The 14,669-nt window shown below is 43.8% G+C and overlaps 1 protein-coding gene across 1 annotated transcript; it reads right to left on the bottom strand.

Moving 5' to 3' along the window:
- Positions 1-3,180: 3,180 nt before the first annotated feature.
- Positions 3,181-3,755, bottom strand: LOC103648836 (uncharacterized). The gene is made up of 2 exons (XM_008673234.3): positions 3,409-3,755; positions 3,181-3,315 (listed from the first exon to the last, which is right to left on the bottom strand). Exons 1-2 carry the CDS (start codon positions 3,753-3,755, stop codon positions 3,186-3,188), a joined length of 477 nt encoding a protein of 158 aa, XP_008671456.1. The 3' UTR covers positions 3,181-3,185.
- Positions 3,756-14,669: the final 10,914 nt, after the last annotated feature.

Genomic DNA, 14,669 nt, shown 5'->3' with positions numbered 1-14,669 from the left:
CCACTGCCCGAGCTGTCCTCGCTGGCCGCGCTGGCCCCACTCCTCCTCGATCTCCTATGCTTGAACATGTTCAACTGTAGATAAATTAATGTCAAACCACAGTATATGAAACAAATAATATGAAAATTAATAATGTGAAAATTGGAATACATAGCTTAATTGATTAAATAAAAGAAACATACTAATCAAAAGTCATCCGCATCCGATGATGCTTCTTCGGCTCGTTGTTTATTCATACGCTCTTGATTTCGTTGGATCCTTACTGATCTTCTAACGACGACAGGTCGTTTGCGCTTTGACCTAGGTTCTTCAATTAAGTCGCTTGAATTGTAACAGAGATTTTCAAGGCCTTCTCCATTGGTCACATGGAATCGGTGAGCTATGTCTTGATTCGACACCGCTTCTGGTTGAAAAACAGCGTCATCGTTGTCCCTGCTCGTATTCACGTAGTCAGCACTCTCTGGAGCGACGACTTGTGGGTTGACTTTGATTGCAACCCACCAAGCCCTAAGGCTTGGGTGAGGATATGGCAGGTAGTACACTTGTTTTGCCTGATTTGCAAGGACAACATCGCTCATACTGCTCGGAATCCTAGAGCTATGCTTCACCTCGACATTACCATACTTGTCGACACGAGTCCCACTATGAGCATCAAACCAATCAGAAAACACTAGCTACCTGTGAAAGCCGGATGTAGAACAATTATCAAGATTTGGGTGCTCCAGAACACCAAGGAACTGTACTTCTGCCAGCCACTGCTTATGTCCCTGTCACAGTAATAATGAAGAAATAAGGAAACAGGTAGGGAACGCAGTTTTCCTGATAGTCTAGGAACACTTGGACTATGGCATTAAGCACTTCTAATATTGTATTTGAGCACATTTCTTCCAGACAAGAACAACTAATCTACATTCTGATATGTCAATTAGTGCAGGGAGATAATATAGATAGCACGAGGCATCGAATTGGAACTAACACAGGTGGAATCAGCTTCCTGATGAAAAAAAAACATATATCTTAAGCACCTAAAACGGCATCATCACTTAATTCACTGTACTGTATAAATCCAAGAATACACTTTTTTATTACTGAAAAACATCCCGATGCGCAGCGGAAGAAAGCAACAAAACAAATTCGCTATTTGGATTTGTTGTGCTTGTCGGCGCAATGACGAGAAGGGGATCTTCAAAGGCAGGTCCAAGAAGAGGGACCTCTTGATCTCCGTGGGATGCTACAACCATCTCTGTTGGGGGGTTGGGTCAATTGCTTACCCGTTTGGGTACTCTCGATGACACGCCCTGAAGAAGCACTGGTTCGCCGTTCTGTACAGTGATCTAGAAAGAGGATACTGCTTCAAGTGTAACGCTGAGGTGCTAATGTTGGGCAAATGTGGAGAAGACAGCAACGAGGGTGGTCTTGAACTGATCTGCGATATTGTTAGTCAGTTGCCGGATCAACCATATGTTGGTAAGCTTTCCTCTGACATTGCTCTTTGTGGTCCCATGGCTTTACTTCTTGAATCCCCGGTGTAATTCTTGAACTCATGCTCCACGGCTGGGTATGCCATGATGCCAACTTTACTCTTCCGTCACGTCGTAGGTCTATTCCTATTTCCAGTTTGTGGGTCTAGATGGTCTATTTCTATTTTCAGTTTGACACTATGTATATATGTTATTCACAATAACAGAGCCATTCAAGCCATTCCTATTTTCAGTTTGCAAAGTTTAGTTCATTCATATGGTCTATATTATTTTTTTCTTCTTTCTTGTTTTAGAATATGTGTTTTCTTGTTTCAGAATCTGTGTCACTGTGTGTGGAGGCTGAAAGTCTCAACGAAGAAGATTCATCTCTGCACCGACCACGAGCACAACCAGTCCCTCCAAGCTAAAAATGCAAGGTGAACGATTTCCCTTTGCGCTAAAAATTATATTTTCATTCATTCATTCATTGAGGAGGTGGTGCCATGGTTGAGGAGGGACTAGCAATGGCTATAGAAGACCCAGGTATTTAGCGCGATCAGGTTTGGCCTGTTGACATATAGAATAGGACTAGACATAGGAGTGAACATCAGATTTCATACTAAGCCAATGAAAAAGTTGTTTCAGACGACGATACGTCACCGGCACCCCGGAGTGTCCCCCAAGAGCTGAGTCATGCATGGCTTGAATTACTTTGAGTTATAGTGTGGTATTACTGTCCAGCCAAATACGCCCTTTGTAACGTATGTCGTCGTTAGTCAAAGAAAAATGTCCCCAAGTACTGGCATTGATAGTGAGTTTGGCCAATAATTCCTGAGCCAGCGGATTATCCCCATATCCTGTTATGACTTCCTGCAACCAGGTTGGTGTGCAATGAGAGATCGACAAATAGGAAGCGACACTTTTAGGCTGTCTAGATAGGGCATCTGCAACAGTATTCTCTATGCCATTCTTGTATACAATGCAGTACTGGCGTACTGCATACCTGCTAGCTTGGAGTACACCTTTTGTTGCCAGATGGTGTGCAAACACTGCTTGTTCAACTGTGTTAAGCTGCTATGATCGGTGTATATTACGAACTCAGCCAAATGCAGGTAGGAACGCCAGTGTGACACTGCTAGGATAATAGCCAAGTATTCTTTTTTGTATGTCGATAGCCCTTGATTCTTGGAACCTAGAGCATGACTAAGGAATGCTAAGGGATGACCACGTTGCATGAGCACGACGCCTATACCATACTGACAGGCATCAATGCAGATGCAAAATTACTGTGTGAAATTCGGTAGAGCCAGAACGGAAGCCGTGATTAGTGCCTTTTTAAGTAGTTCAAAGGCCTATTGATACTATATAGCAAGGGGACACGTAAAAGAGACCAAGCTAGAGATACTTGGGAAAGACGTATATTTCACTGCTTGTTGTAGTGTGTGCCTTAATTTCCTGCACACGATATATGGAACGACGATCGACGGAAAAATATAATCAAGTTGGCAGAACGAACGGAACGGGCAAATTAGAGAAGAACTCAACTGATCTATCGAACCTGGAATAGTGTTTACCCGCAACGCACTCTGTCGACCCAGCCAGCGTGGCAACTGGCAAGCTAGCAGCTAGCGTGCACCGCGCGCATCTCTCGCCTCCGCCCGCGACAGAGACAGATATGGATGAAAAGGACACCGACGACGTACAGCTACTGGATGGCGAGAGGTGCTAGCTGTGGTGACAACTGACCTGGAAGGAGATATGGTTGTCCTTGGGGTTGATCTCTCCCTTCTCCGGCGGGAGGCTGCCGGGGTCCTCCGACTGCAGCAGGTGGATGCCGATCCCGTAGTTGAACAGCCTGATATATATACCATCATATAATTATAAATCGATTGAAGGTACGCACGTACTACAGAGATATAGATAGATTCAATACAGACACGACACGTACCAGGCGCCGTCGAAGTCGAAAGAGCCGGGGCGGCGGATGGGGACGAAGCCGAGCACGTCCGTGTAGAAGCGCAGCGACGCCTCCACCGACCGGCACACGATGCTGATGTGGTTCAGCGACGCCAGCGGTGGAGGGGAGGGCGCGCGGCGGGCGCGCAGCGGCGAGGGCGCGGCGCGGTGGCGGCGCGGCGGGGGCGCAGCGGCGAGGGCGCGAGGCGGGCGTGCGGCGCGGTGGAGGGGAGGGCGCGCGGCGGGCGCGCAGCGGCGAGGGCGCGGCGCGGTGGCGGCGCGGCGGGGGCGCAGCGGCGAGGGCGCGAGGCGGGCGCGCGGCGCGGTGGACGGGCGCATGAGGCAGAGTGCGGCGGCGAGAGATTAGACGATCGAGAGAGAAGGTGCGGTGAGGCTGGGATTCAAGATTAACGGCATCTATTTTCGTCGGCCTCAGTGCGGCCGACGAAAATAAAGGACTTATTTTCGTCGGCCGGGCTGGGACCGACGAAAATAGACAGCATTTTCGTCGGTGTGGAGACCGACGAAAATAACTTTCGTATTTTCGTCGGCCTGCCGACGAAAATATAGCCTGGCCCACGAAAATAGGCCATATTTTCGTGGGTCACTAGGGCTGACGAAAATAACGTTGTATTTTCGTGGGCCGACCGACGAAAATAGCCCGGCCCACGAAAATTTATGCGTTTCCTATAGTGGCGGCGATGCCCATGTTTGTCGGGAGTGGGACTCCGACGAAAGCTCTAGCGACTCCTCCGACGACGAGGACACCGCCAACATCGCCGTCACCAAGGGACTTCTCTTCCCCAACGTCGGCCACAAGTGCCTCATGGCAAAGGACGGCAAAAAGAAGAAGGTTAAATCTAAATCCTCCACTAGATATGAATCCTCTAGTGATGAAAATGTTAGTGATGAGGAAGATAACTTGCACTCTCTTTTTGCCAACCTCAACATGCAACAAAAAGAGAAACTTAATGAATTGATTAGTGCTATTCATGAAAAGGATGATCTCTTGGACACCCAAGAGGGCTTCCTTATTAAAGAAAATAAGAAGCATGTTAAGGTTAAAAATGCTCATGCTCTAGAAGTAGAAAAATGTGAAAAATTATCTAGTGAGCTAAGCACCTGCCATGAGACAATAGACAACCTTAGAAATGAAAATGCTAATTTGTTAGCTAAGGTTGATTCTCATGTTTGTAATGTTTCAATTACCAATTCTAGAAATAATGATGATGATTTACTTGCTAGGATTGAAGAATTGAACATTTCTCTTGCTAGCCTTAGGATTGAGAATGAAAAATTGCTTGCTAAGGCTAACGATTTTGATGTTTGCAATGCTACTATTTCCGACCTTAGAACTAAGAATGACATGTTGCATGCTAAGGTTGTAGAATTAAAATCTTGCAAACCCTCTACATCTATTGTTGAGCATGTATCTATTTGTACTAGATGTAGAGATGTTGATATTAATGCTATTCATGATCACATGTCTTTAATTAAACAACAAAATGATCATATAGCAAAATTAGATGCTAAAATTGCCGAGCATAACTTAGAAAATGAAAAATTTAAATTTGCTAGAAGTATGCTCTATAGTGGGAGACGCCCTGGCATCAAGGATGGCATTGGCTTCCAAAGGGGAGACAATGTCAAACTTAATGCCCCTCCTAAAAGATTGTCTAACTTTGTTAAGGGCAAGGCTCCCATGCCTCAGGATAACGAGGGTTACATTTTATACCCTGCCGGTTATCCCGAGGACAAAATTAGGAGAATTCATTCTAGGAAGTCTCACTCTGGCCCTAATCATGCTTTCATGTATAAGGGTGAGACATCTAGCTCTAGGCAACCAACCCGTGCTAAGTTGCCTAAGAAGAAAACTCCTAGTGCATCAAATGAACATAGTTTTTCATTTAAAACCTTTGATGCATCATATGTTTTGACTAACAAATCCGGCAAGGTCGTTGCCAAGTATGTTGGGGATAAACACAAGAGCTCCAAAACTTGTGTTTGGGTTCCCAAAGTTCTTGTTTCTAATGCCAAAGGACCCAAAACCGTTTGGGTACCTAAAGTCAAGAACTAAAATTGTTTTGTAGGTTTATGCATCCGGGGGCTCAAGTTGGATACTCGACAGCGGGTGCACAAACCATATGACAGGGGAGAAAAGGATGTTCTCCTCCTATGAGAAAAACCAAGATCCCCAACGAGCTATCACATTCGGGGATGGAAACCAAGGTTTGGTCAAGGGTTTGGGTAAAATTGCTATATCTCCTGACCATTCTATTTCCAATGTTTTTCTTGTAGATTCATTAGATTACAATTTGCTTTCTGTATCTCAATTATGCAAAATGGGCTACAACTGTCTCTTTACTGATGTAGGTGTCACTGTCTTTAGAAGAAGTAATGATTCAATAGCATTTAAGGGTGTGTTAGAGGGTCAGCTATACTTAGTAGATTTTGATAGAGCTGAACTCGACACATGCTTAATTGCTAAGACTAACATGGGTTGGCTCTGGCACCGCCGACTAGCCCATGTTGGGATAAAGAATCTTCATAAGCTTCTAAAGGGAGAACACATTTTAGGACTAACAAATGTTCATTTTGAGAAAGACAGGATTTGTAGCGCATGCCAAGCAGGAAAGCAAGTTGGTGCCCATCATCCACACAAGAACATCATGATGACCGACAGGCCGCTTGAGCTACTCCACATGGATCTATTCGGCCCGATTGCTTACATAAGCATCGGCGGGAGTAAGTACTGTCTTGTAATAGTGGATGATTATTCTCGCTTCACTTGGGTGTTCTTTTTGCAGGAGAAATCTCAAACCCAAGAAACCTTAAAGGGATTCTTGAGACGAGCTCAAAACGAGTTCGGATTAAGGATCAAGAAAATTAGAAGCGACAACGAGACGGAGTTCAAGAACTCTCAAATCGAAGGCTTCCTTGAGGAGGAGGGCATCAAGCATGAGTTCTCTTCTCCCTACACGCCACAACAAAATGGTGTAGTGGAGAGGAAGAATCGAACTCTATTGGACATGGCAAGGACCATGCTTGATGAGTACAAGACTTCGGATCGGTTTTGGGCCGAGGCGGTCAACACCGCTTGCTACGCCATCAACCGGTTATATCTACACCGAATCCTCAAGAAGACATCATATGAACTCCTAACCGGTAAAAAGCCCAACATTTCATATTTTAGAGTCTTTGGTAGCAAATGCTTTATTTTTGTTAAAAGAGGTAGAAAATCTAAATTTGCTCCTAAGACTGTAGAAGGCTTTTTACTAGGATATGATTCAAACACAAGGGCATATAGAGTCTTTAACAAGTCCTCCGGGCAAGTTGAAGTTTCTTGTGACGTTGTATTTGATGAGACTAACGGCTCTCAAGTAGAGCAAGTTGATTTTGATGAGATAGGTATTGAAGAGGCTCCGTGCATCGCGCTAAGGAACATGTCCATTGGGGATGTGTGTCCCAAGGAATCCGAAGAGCCTCCAAATGCACAAGATCAACCATCCTCCTCCACGCAAGCATCTCCACCAACTCAAAATGAGGATGAAGCTCAAGTTGATGAAGTAGAAGATCAAGAAAATGAGCCACCTCAAGATGACGGCAATGATCAAGGGGGAGATGCAAATGATCAAGACAAGGAGGATGAAGAGCAAAGGCCACCACACCCAAGAGTCCACCAAGCAATCCAACGAGATCACCCCGTCGACACCATTCTCGGCGACATTCATAAGGGGGTAACTACTAGATCTCGTGTTGCACATTTTTGTGAACATTACTCTTTTGTTTCCTCTATTGAGCCACACAGGATAGAGGAAGCACTTCAAGATTCGGATTGGGTGGTGGCAATGCAAGAGGAGCTCAACAACTTCACTAGGAATGAGGTATGGCATTTAGTTCCACGTCCTAATCAAAATGTTGTAGGAACCAAATGGGTCTTCCACAACAAGCAAGACGAGCATGGTGTGGTGACAAGGAACAAAGCTCGACTTGTGGCCAAAGGATACTCCCAAGTCGAAGGTTTGGATTTCGGTGAAACCTATGCACCCGTAGCTAGGCTTGAGTCAATTCGCATATTATTGGCTATGCTACTTACCATGGCTTTAAGCTCTATCAAATGGACGTGAAAAGTGCCTTCCTCAATGGACCAATCAAGGAAGAGGTCTATGTTGAGCAACCTCTCGGCTTCGAAGATAGTGAGTACCCTAACCATGTCTATAAACTCTCTAAGGCGCTTTATGGGCTCAAGCAAGCCCCAAGAGCATGGTATGAATGCCTTAGAGATTTCCTTATTGCTAATGGCTTCAAAGTCGGAAAGGCCGATCCTACGCTCTTTACCAAAACACTTGAGAATGATTTGTTTGTATGCCAAATTTATGTTGATGATATTATATTTGGGTCTACTAACGAATCTACATGTGAAGAGTTTAGTAGGATCATGACACAAAAGTTTGAGATGTCCATGATGGGGGAGTTGAAGTACTTCTTAGGATTTCAAGTGAAGCAACTCTGAGAGGGCACCTTCATTAGCCAAACGAAGTATACTCAAGACATTCTAAACAAATTTGGGATGAAGGATGCTAAGCCCATCAAGACACCCATGGGAACTAATGGGCATCTCGACCTCGACACGGGAGGTAAGTTCGTGGATCAAAAGGTATATCGGTCGATGATAGGTTCTTTGCTATATTTATGTGCATCTCGACCGGATATTATGCTTTCCGTATGCATGTGTGCAAGATTCCAAGCCGACCCTAAGGAAACTCACCTTACGGCCGTAAAACGAATCTTGAGATATTTGGCTTACACTCCTAAGTTTGGGCTTTGGTATCCTAGGGGATCCACATTTGATTTGATTGGTTATTCGGATGCCGATTGGGCAGGGTGTAAAATCAATAGAAAGAGCACATCGGGGACTTGCCAGTTCTTGGGAAGATCCTTGGTGTCTTGGGCTTCAAAGAAGCAAAATTCGGTCGCTCTTTCTACCGCCGAAGCCGAGTATAATGCCGCAGGTCATTGTTGCGCGCAATTGCTTTGGATGAGGCAAACCCTGCGGGACTACGGTTACAAACTAACCAAAGTCCCCTTGCTATGTGATAATGAGAGTGCAATCAAGATGGCGGATAATCCTGTCGAGCATAGCCGCACTAAACACATAGCCATTCGGTATCATTTTCTTAGGGATCACCAACAAAAGGGAGATATCGAGATTTCTTACATCAACACTAAAGATCAATTAGCCGATATCTTTACCAAACCCCTTGATGAACAAACTTTTAACAAACTTAGGCATGAGCTCAATATTCTTGATTCGCGCAACTTCTTTTGTTGATGTGCACACATAGCTCATTTATATACCTTTGATCATATCTCTTTCATATGCTATGACTAATGTGTTTTCAAGTCCATTTCAAACCAAGTCATAGGTGTATTGAAAGGGAATTGGAGTCTTCGGCAAAGACAAAGGCTTCCACTCCGTAACTCATTCTTCGCCATCACTCCAAGCAACTCTCCATCTTTGGGGGAGAAACCATGAGCACTAAACAAAAGGACTCCATCTTTGGTATAATCTTCACTCATTTATTTATGACCAAAGGGAGAGAGAGTAATTCAAGGGCTCTAATAATTCCGTTTTTGGCGATTCATGCCAAAGAGGGAGAGAGTATGAGCCCAAAGCAAAAGGACCGCACCACCACCAATTTCAAAAACTTAGTTTTTCAAAGAGTATTTTCAATTGGTATCCTATTGTGTTCAAAACGGGGAGAAAGTAGTATTTCAAAAATGATATATCAAAACCCTCTTGAACACTAAGAGGAGGAGTTTTGTTTAGTCAAAGGAAAAGCATTTGAAACAGGGGGAGAAAATTTCAAATCTTGAAAATGCTTTGCAAAATCTTATTCATTTACCTTTGACTATTTGCAAAAGAACTTTGTAAAGGATTTACAAAATAGTTTGCAAAAACAAAACATGTGGTGCAAGCGTGGTCCAAAATGTTAAAAATAAAGAAACAATCCATGCATATCTTGTAAGTATTAATATTGGCTTAATTCCAAGCAACCTTTGCACTTATATTATGCAAACTAGTTCAATTATGCACTTCTATATTTGCTTTGGTTTGTGTTGGCATCAATCACCAAAAAGGGGGAGATTGAAAGGGAATTAGGCTTATACCTAGTCCCTAATTAATTTTGGTGGTTGAATTGCCCAACACAAACAATTGGACTAACTGGTTTGCTCTAGTGTATAAGTCATACAGGTGTCAAAGGTTCACAACAAGCCAATTAAAAAGACCAAAGTTGGGTTCAAAATAGTGTGCTAAAAGCATCCCGGAAGACTCCCTGGTCTGGCGCACCGGACTGTCCGGTGGCGCACCGGACAGTGTCCGGTGCACCAGGGGGCCTCGCGCTGAACTCCTCAGCCTCGGGAAATTCTCAGAGCCGGCGCGCTATAATTCACCGGACTGTCCGGTGTACACCGGACAGTGTCTGGTGCTCCAAGGAAGAGCGGCCTCAGGAACTCGCCAGCTTCGGGAAAACAGAGCGGCTGCTCCGCTATAATTCATCGGACATGTCGGTGTACACCGGACTGTCCGGTGCAACTCTGGAGCAACGGCTACTTCGCGCCAACGGTCACCTGCAACAGCATTTAATGCGCGCCAGAAGCGCGCAGAAGTCAGGCACGCGCGCGCTGGCACACCGGACATTGAATAGTACATGTCCGGTGTGCACCGGACATCGAGGTGGGCCCAGAAGACAGAACTCCAACGGTCAAATTCCAACGGCTTTGGTGACGTGGCTGGCGCACCGGACATGTCCGGTGTGCACCGGACTGTCCGGTACACCATACGACAGACAGCCTCCACCAACGGTCATGTTTGGTGGTTGGGGCTATAAATACCCCAACCACCCCACCATTCATTGTATCCAAGTTTTCCAGCTTCCAACCACTATACAAGAGCTAGCATTCATTGCAAAGCACACCAAAAGAGATCAAATCCTCTCCCAACTCCACACAAAGCCTTAGTGACTAGAGAGAGTGATTTGTAGTGTTCATTTGAGCTCTTGCGCTTGGATCGCTTCTTTTCTTTGGCATTCTTTCTTGTGATCAAACACTCACTTGTAATTGAGGCAAGAGACACCAATTGTGTGGTGGTCCTTGCGGGAAGTTTGATTCCCAAGTGATTTGAGAAGAGAAGCTCACTCGGTCCGAGGGACCGTTTGAGAGAGGGAAGGGTTGAAAGAGACCCAGCCTTTGTGGCCTCCTCAACGGGGAGTAGGTTCGCAAGAACCGAACCTCGGTAAAACAAATCCGCGTGTCACACTCTTCATTTGCTTGCGATTTGTTTTCCACCCTCTCTCGCGGACTCGGTTTTATTTCTAACGCTAACCCGGCTTGTTGTTGTATTTATATTTGTAAATTTCAGTTTCGCCCTATTCACCCCCCCTCTAGGCGACTATCAATATGTGATTAAATAATTAAATCTATGTTATCTTGATTAATATAAATCATGTGAGAAAGATATTTCAGATAAAAAACTAATTCATTCTTTAATCAACATTATGACCTATTTTATAAATACTACAGTTTAAGGATGAAAACGTTATATTTGTTTTTTAATTAGGAAAGTAACTCTAATGAGCACAAGTTAAACTAACATTTAATTATCTCTAAAAATATGACAAAATGTTGTTATTTAATGTGTAGGCAATTTTAATATGAAGTTAACGCAATTTGAATGGATCAACTCAAGGTTAAAATGTGAGAAATATAAATTAACTATGTTTCTAGATTAAATTTTATCCTAAAATCAATTTGCAGAACTAGCTTATATAATTTTATGCACAGATGGACGACGACTTCTATTTTGGTAAAGGTAAGGGTGCTGATTGCAAAGGAAAGGACCTGAGAGCAATGGTTTTATAACCACTCAGGACTGCGGGTTGATTTTCTTATTTCCGAGGGTCTCTTTAATAAACTCGCCCGTGGCGAAGGGGTACGGGCTGATCTACGTCGTCCGATCTAGGATCGCTGGGCCAGATTAGATTATGCCCATCATCGACTCAGTGCGCAACAGGGACCACCGGATCAGGGATCGACGGTCATGTGGCATATCCACGTTCTGATCATTCTAGATCTGCCCACCCTGAGATCTACAACTTGGATTCAATAGACGAAAGGGTATTCTAGCTTCTAATCTCAATCGTCCATACCAGATCGAATGGAGACCCTTCTCTCCACCCCCTTCCTCCGACCCGCGGCGGCGGTCACGCCGGAGAAGTCTAAGACGGCCCACAGGTGACCCAATCTCCAGATCAACTGGTGCCACATGATACGAAAGCGAGCACAAAACGAAGAAGGGCTTATTACCGGCTACCAAGTCACGTAGAACCTTGGCAACGGGGAAGGGCGACACATCGGAGTTGCCTACACTTCAACGATCAATTGATGATGTCCCAGACACCACCGAGCCCCTGGGTCAGTCCGCGCACCTCCCCTATGCCCTGCTCTCCACCCTGGATCATTCCCTATGGCTGGATCGATGGTCAGGGTGAAGACCGTCCATGGCGGCTCGCTTCCGGTTCATGCTCTTTCGCGGCGATGGGATGAGGAGGGGCTCACGGCGTGGGCACAAATGGACGAGGAGTGGGGAGGGGGTCTCCACTAGATGCTTTATGGCTAGGGGCCTGTGACTTATGCGCCCCGGAGCGGGGCCTCAATGATCGAGCGAAAATCCGGGAGGCAAAAAATGCGCTGGTTCAGTTCAGGCGAGAGGATGATCTTACAAGGCGAGGCCCACCTGGCAGTGCCTGAACATGGAACTACGTGTGCTGAACAGCTCCAGGTGGATGGCCCACATGGCGGTGAGATGAAGCCGCTGTGACGATGAACCCAGGCGTGCGCGGGTCGAGCCGATGGTCTGACTGATGGGCCCACGTGGCAGTGTCAGCAAGTGATGGGGTGGGCCCGCGCAGGTGCAAAGGGTGCGCTAGTGTGGGGGAGATTTTGGGCCGAGAAAAGGGGATTTGGCCTAGGCAACTTCTTTATTCTTTTTCTTTTTAATTCTATTTCAATTTAGTCATTGAAATTTGAATTTGAAATCAGTTTTGAGTTTTTTCCATTCACGTTTAAATGCACAAGCAGATAAAACTTCTAGCATGAAAATGCAAAAGTTTCTATATATATATATATATATATATATAGTTTATATATTAAGAGCCCTGGGCTTCCAATAATAGAGGAAGCCCAGGCTAGTCAACATGGGCATTTTGGTTGAACCACACCGAGTCAACAGGTCATAGTCACGACGCCGTTACCCCGTCAGCCAGCCACCTCTCCCACGTTTCCTGTTTCTAAAACCGTACTCGCGCATTCAACGGAGATAAACCAGCGCCCATTTGAAGAAAACCCCAGCCGCGCAGATTTTCCTTTCGTCCGAGGCGACTCCCCAGGCGATTTCCGCGCCTCCAAACCAGCGCTGCTCAATCCACCGCCGCTCCGATCCAGCGCCATTCCATTCCTCTTTACATCCTTCAATCTCCCAGCATTGGAGCCCGATTCAAGAACTTCCAGGTAATCCAACATTGAAATACCCCGAGTTTGCCGTCGATTTTTTGAGCCCTATCGGTCGATTGAAGTGGATTTGATGTTAACCCTTATTCTCCAGCTATATGTGTGATTTGTATCCGCTTAGACATCACTATAATCGGGTCATTGCATCGCGCATTGCATCTCTTTTTTGTTTAGGAGCCCGATATTAGGGCATGTGTATTTATTCTGTATTCCTACTATCGCCCGACATTCATAGATTTAGACAAAGGCTGTGGATTAGGTATTTACTGATGAGTTAGCAGAGAGTACTTTTATACAACCCAAGTAACACATATATGCTTTTTGTATGTAATATATATGCATATCTTCAGTACTGTCTATGCTCATTCATCTGAGTCATTTGTTTACACATTTGTTTTATTATATATGCATATAGTCAGTACTCTTTATGCACATGTACTTTAATGATTTGTTTTCACATATATTTTATTATCAAATATGCTTATTTGTATTTGATATATATGCATATCCTCAGTACTGTTTATGCACATTCACTTGAGTCATTTGTTTACACATTTGTTTTATTATACATGCATATAGTCAGTATTCTTTATACACATTTACTCTAATGATTGGTTTTCACATCGATTTAATTATCTAATATGCTTATTGTATATCATTTATATGCATATCCTCAGTACTTTTTATGCCCATTCAATTAAATCATTTGTGTACACATCTGTTTTATTATATATAAAATATACCCATTGGAGTTGATATATATGCATATTGGCAGTATGTGTATGCTCATTCATACACAAGTTTGTGAACATATATTAAGCATATTTGAATTGTTCTATTTACTTGCATAATTAGTTTACACTCCTGTTCATTATATATAAATACATACAGATACTGTTATTTAAGCAAATGTTATTTAAATATTCATGTTATTTGAGCTAAATGTTTTTATTACTATGAACCAGTTATTAAAATATGTTGTATAGTTAGTTGATGCAAAAAGGCTCTTATTTTATCCTGTTTCATTTACAATTATATGAAATATTAAATCAATCTTTATGCTTGTATATAACTATTGTTCATTAAATGCTATCGCATAAATGTAAAAGGTAGTTTAAGTTATGTAATTCCACTTAGCATTATATAGTATGCATTTCAGATAGTTATAGTAAAAATTAGTTCTTTTTTGGCATATATTCATGCATAAATCAATGTATTTAAAAACAACTTTTTTTTCTGCAGATCTATTCAGTATTTAATCATGAAGTCTGTTGATCGCCCGCCCAGTAATCCAAAAAGATTAACCATTGAATCCAGTCAGGAGGTTTTTCAATTGACATTTTCAGACGTACAAGATCCAGCAGCTCAGCTCACCAAGATGATATTCCCCAAAAACAGGAGCAGAATGAGCCACATCCAGCCCCAATCCATCGTTTTCGCAGAAAGGCGTTAGCTTGTCGTTTAAAAAGAAAACCTCCTGCTCCATCCACACTGTCAGACGGCGATTTCATGGAGGCTCCATCGTTGAAGCGCCAATTCAGATCTGCCTCACCTTCTCCTTCAGAACAAACCAGTGCAAAGAAGTTAAAAGTACCTTCTCCTCAAGTTCCTTGCGTGAAAAGAAGTCCAAAGTCTAATATCATTACAAAAAAAACTCTCCTAAACAGAAGACTCCTAGAAAAT

Source organism: Zea mays, chromosome 2 (genome assembly GCF_902167145.1).
Source record: "Zea mays cultivar B73 chromosome 2, Zm-B73-REFERENCE-NAM-5.0, whole genome shotgun sequence".
Lineage (NCBI taxonomy): Eukaryota > Viridiplantae > Streptophyta > Magnoliopsida > Poales > Poaceae > Zea > Zea mays.
The sequence above is the reverse complement of the archived record's forward strand: the minus strand, read 5'-3'. Positions and strand labels throughout refer to the sequence as shown.

Excerpts from the sequence above, each read along its gene's own strand:
- LOC103648836 (XM_008673234.3), bottom strand. The coding sequence starts at position 3,755 with ATGCGCCCGTCCACCGCGCCGCGCGCCCGCCTCGCGCCCTCGCCGCTG. Across the intron at positions 3,316-3,408 it reads TTCGACTTCGACGGCGCCTG|GCTGTTCAACTACGGGATCG; the intron begins GTACGTGTCGTG and ends TATATATATCAG.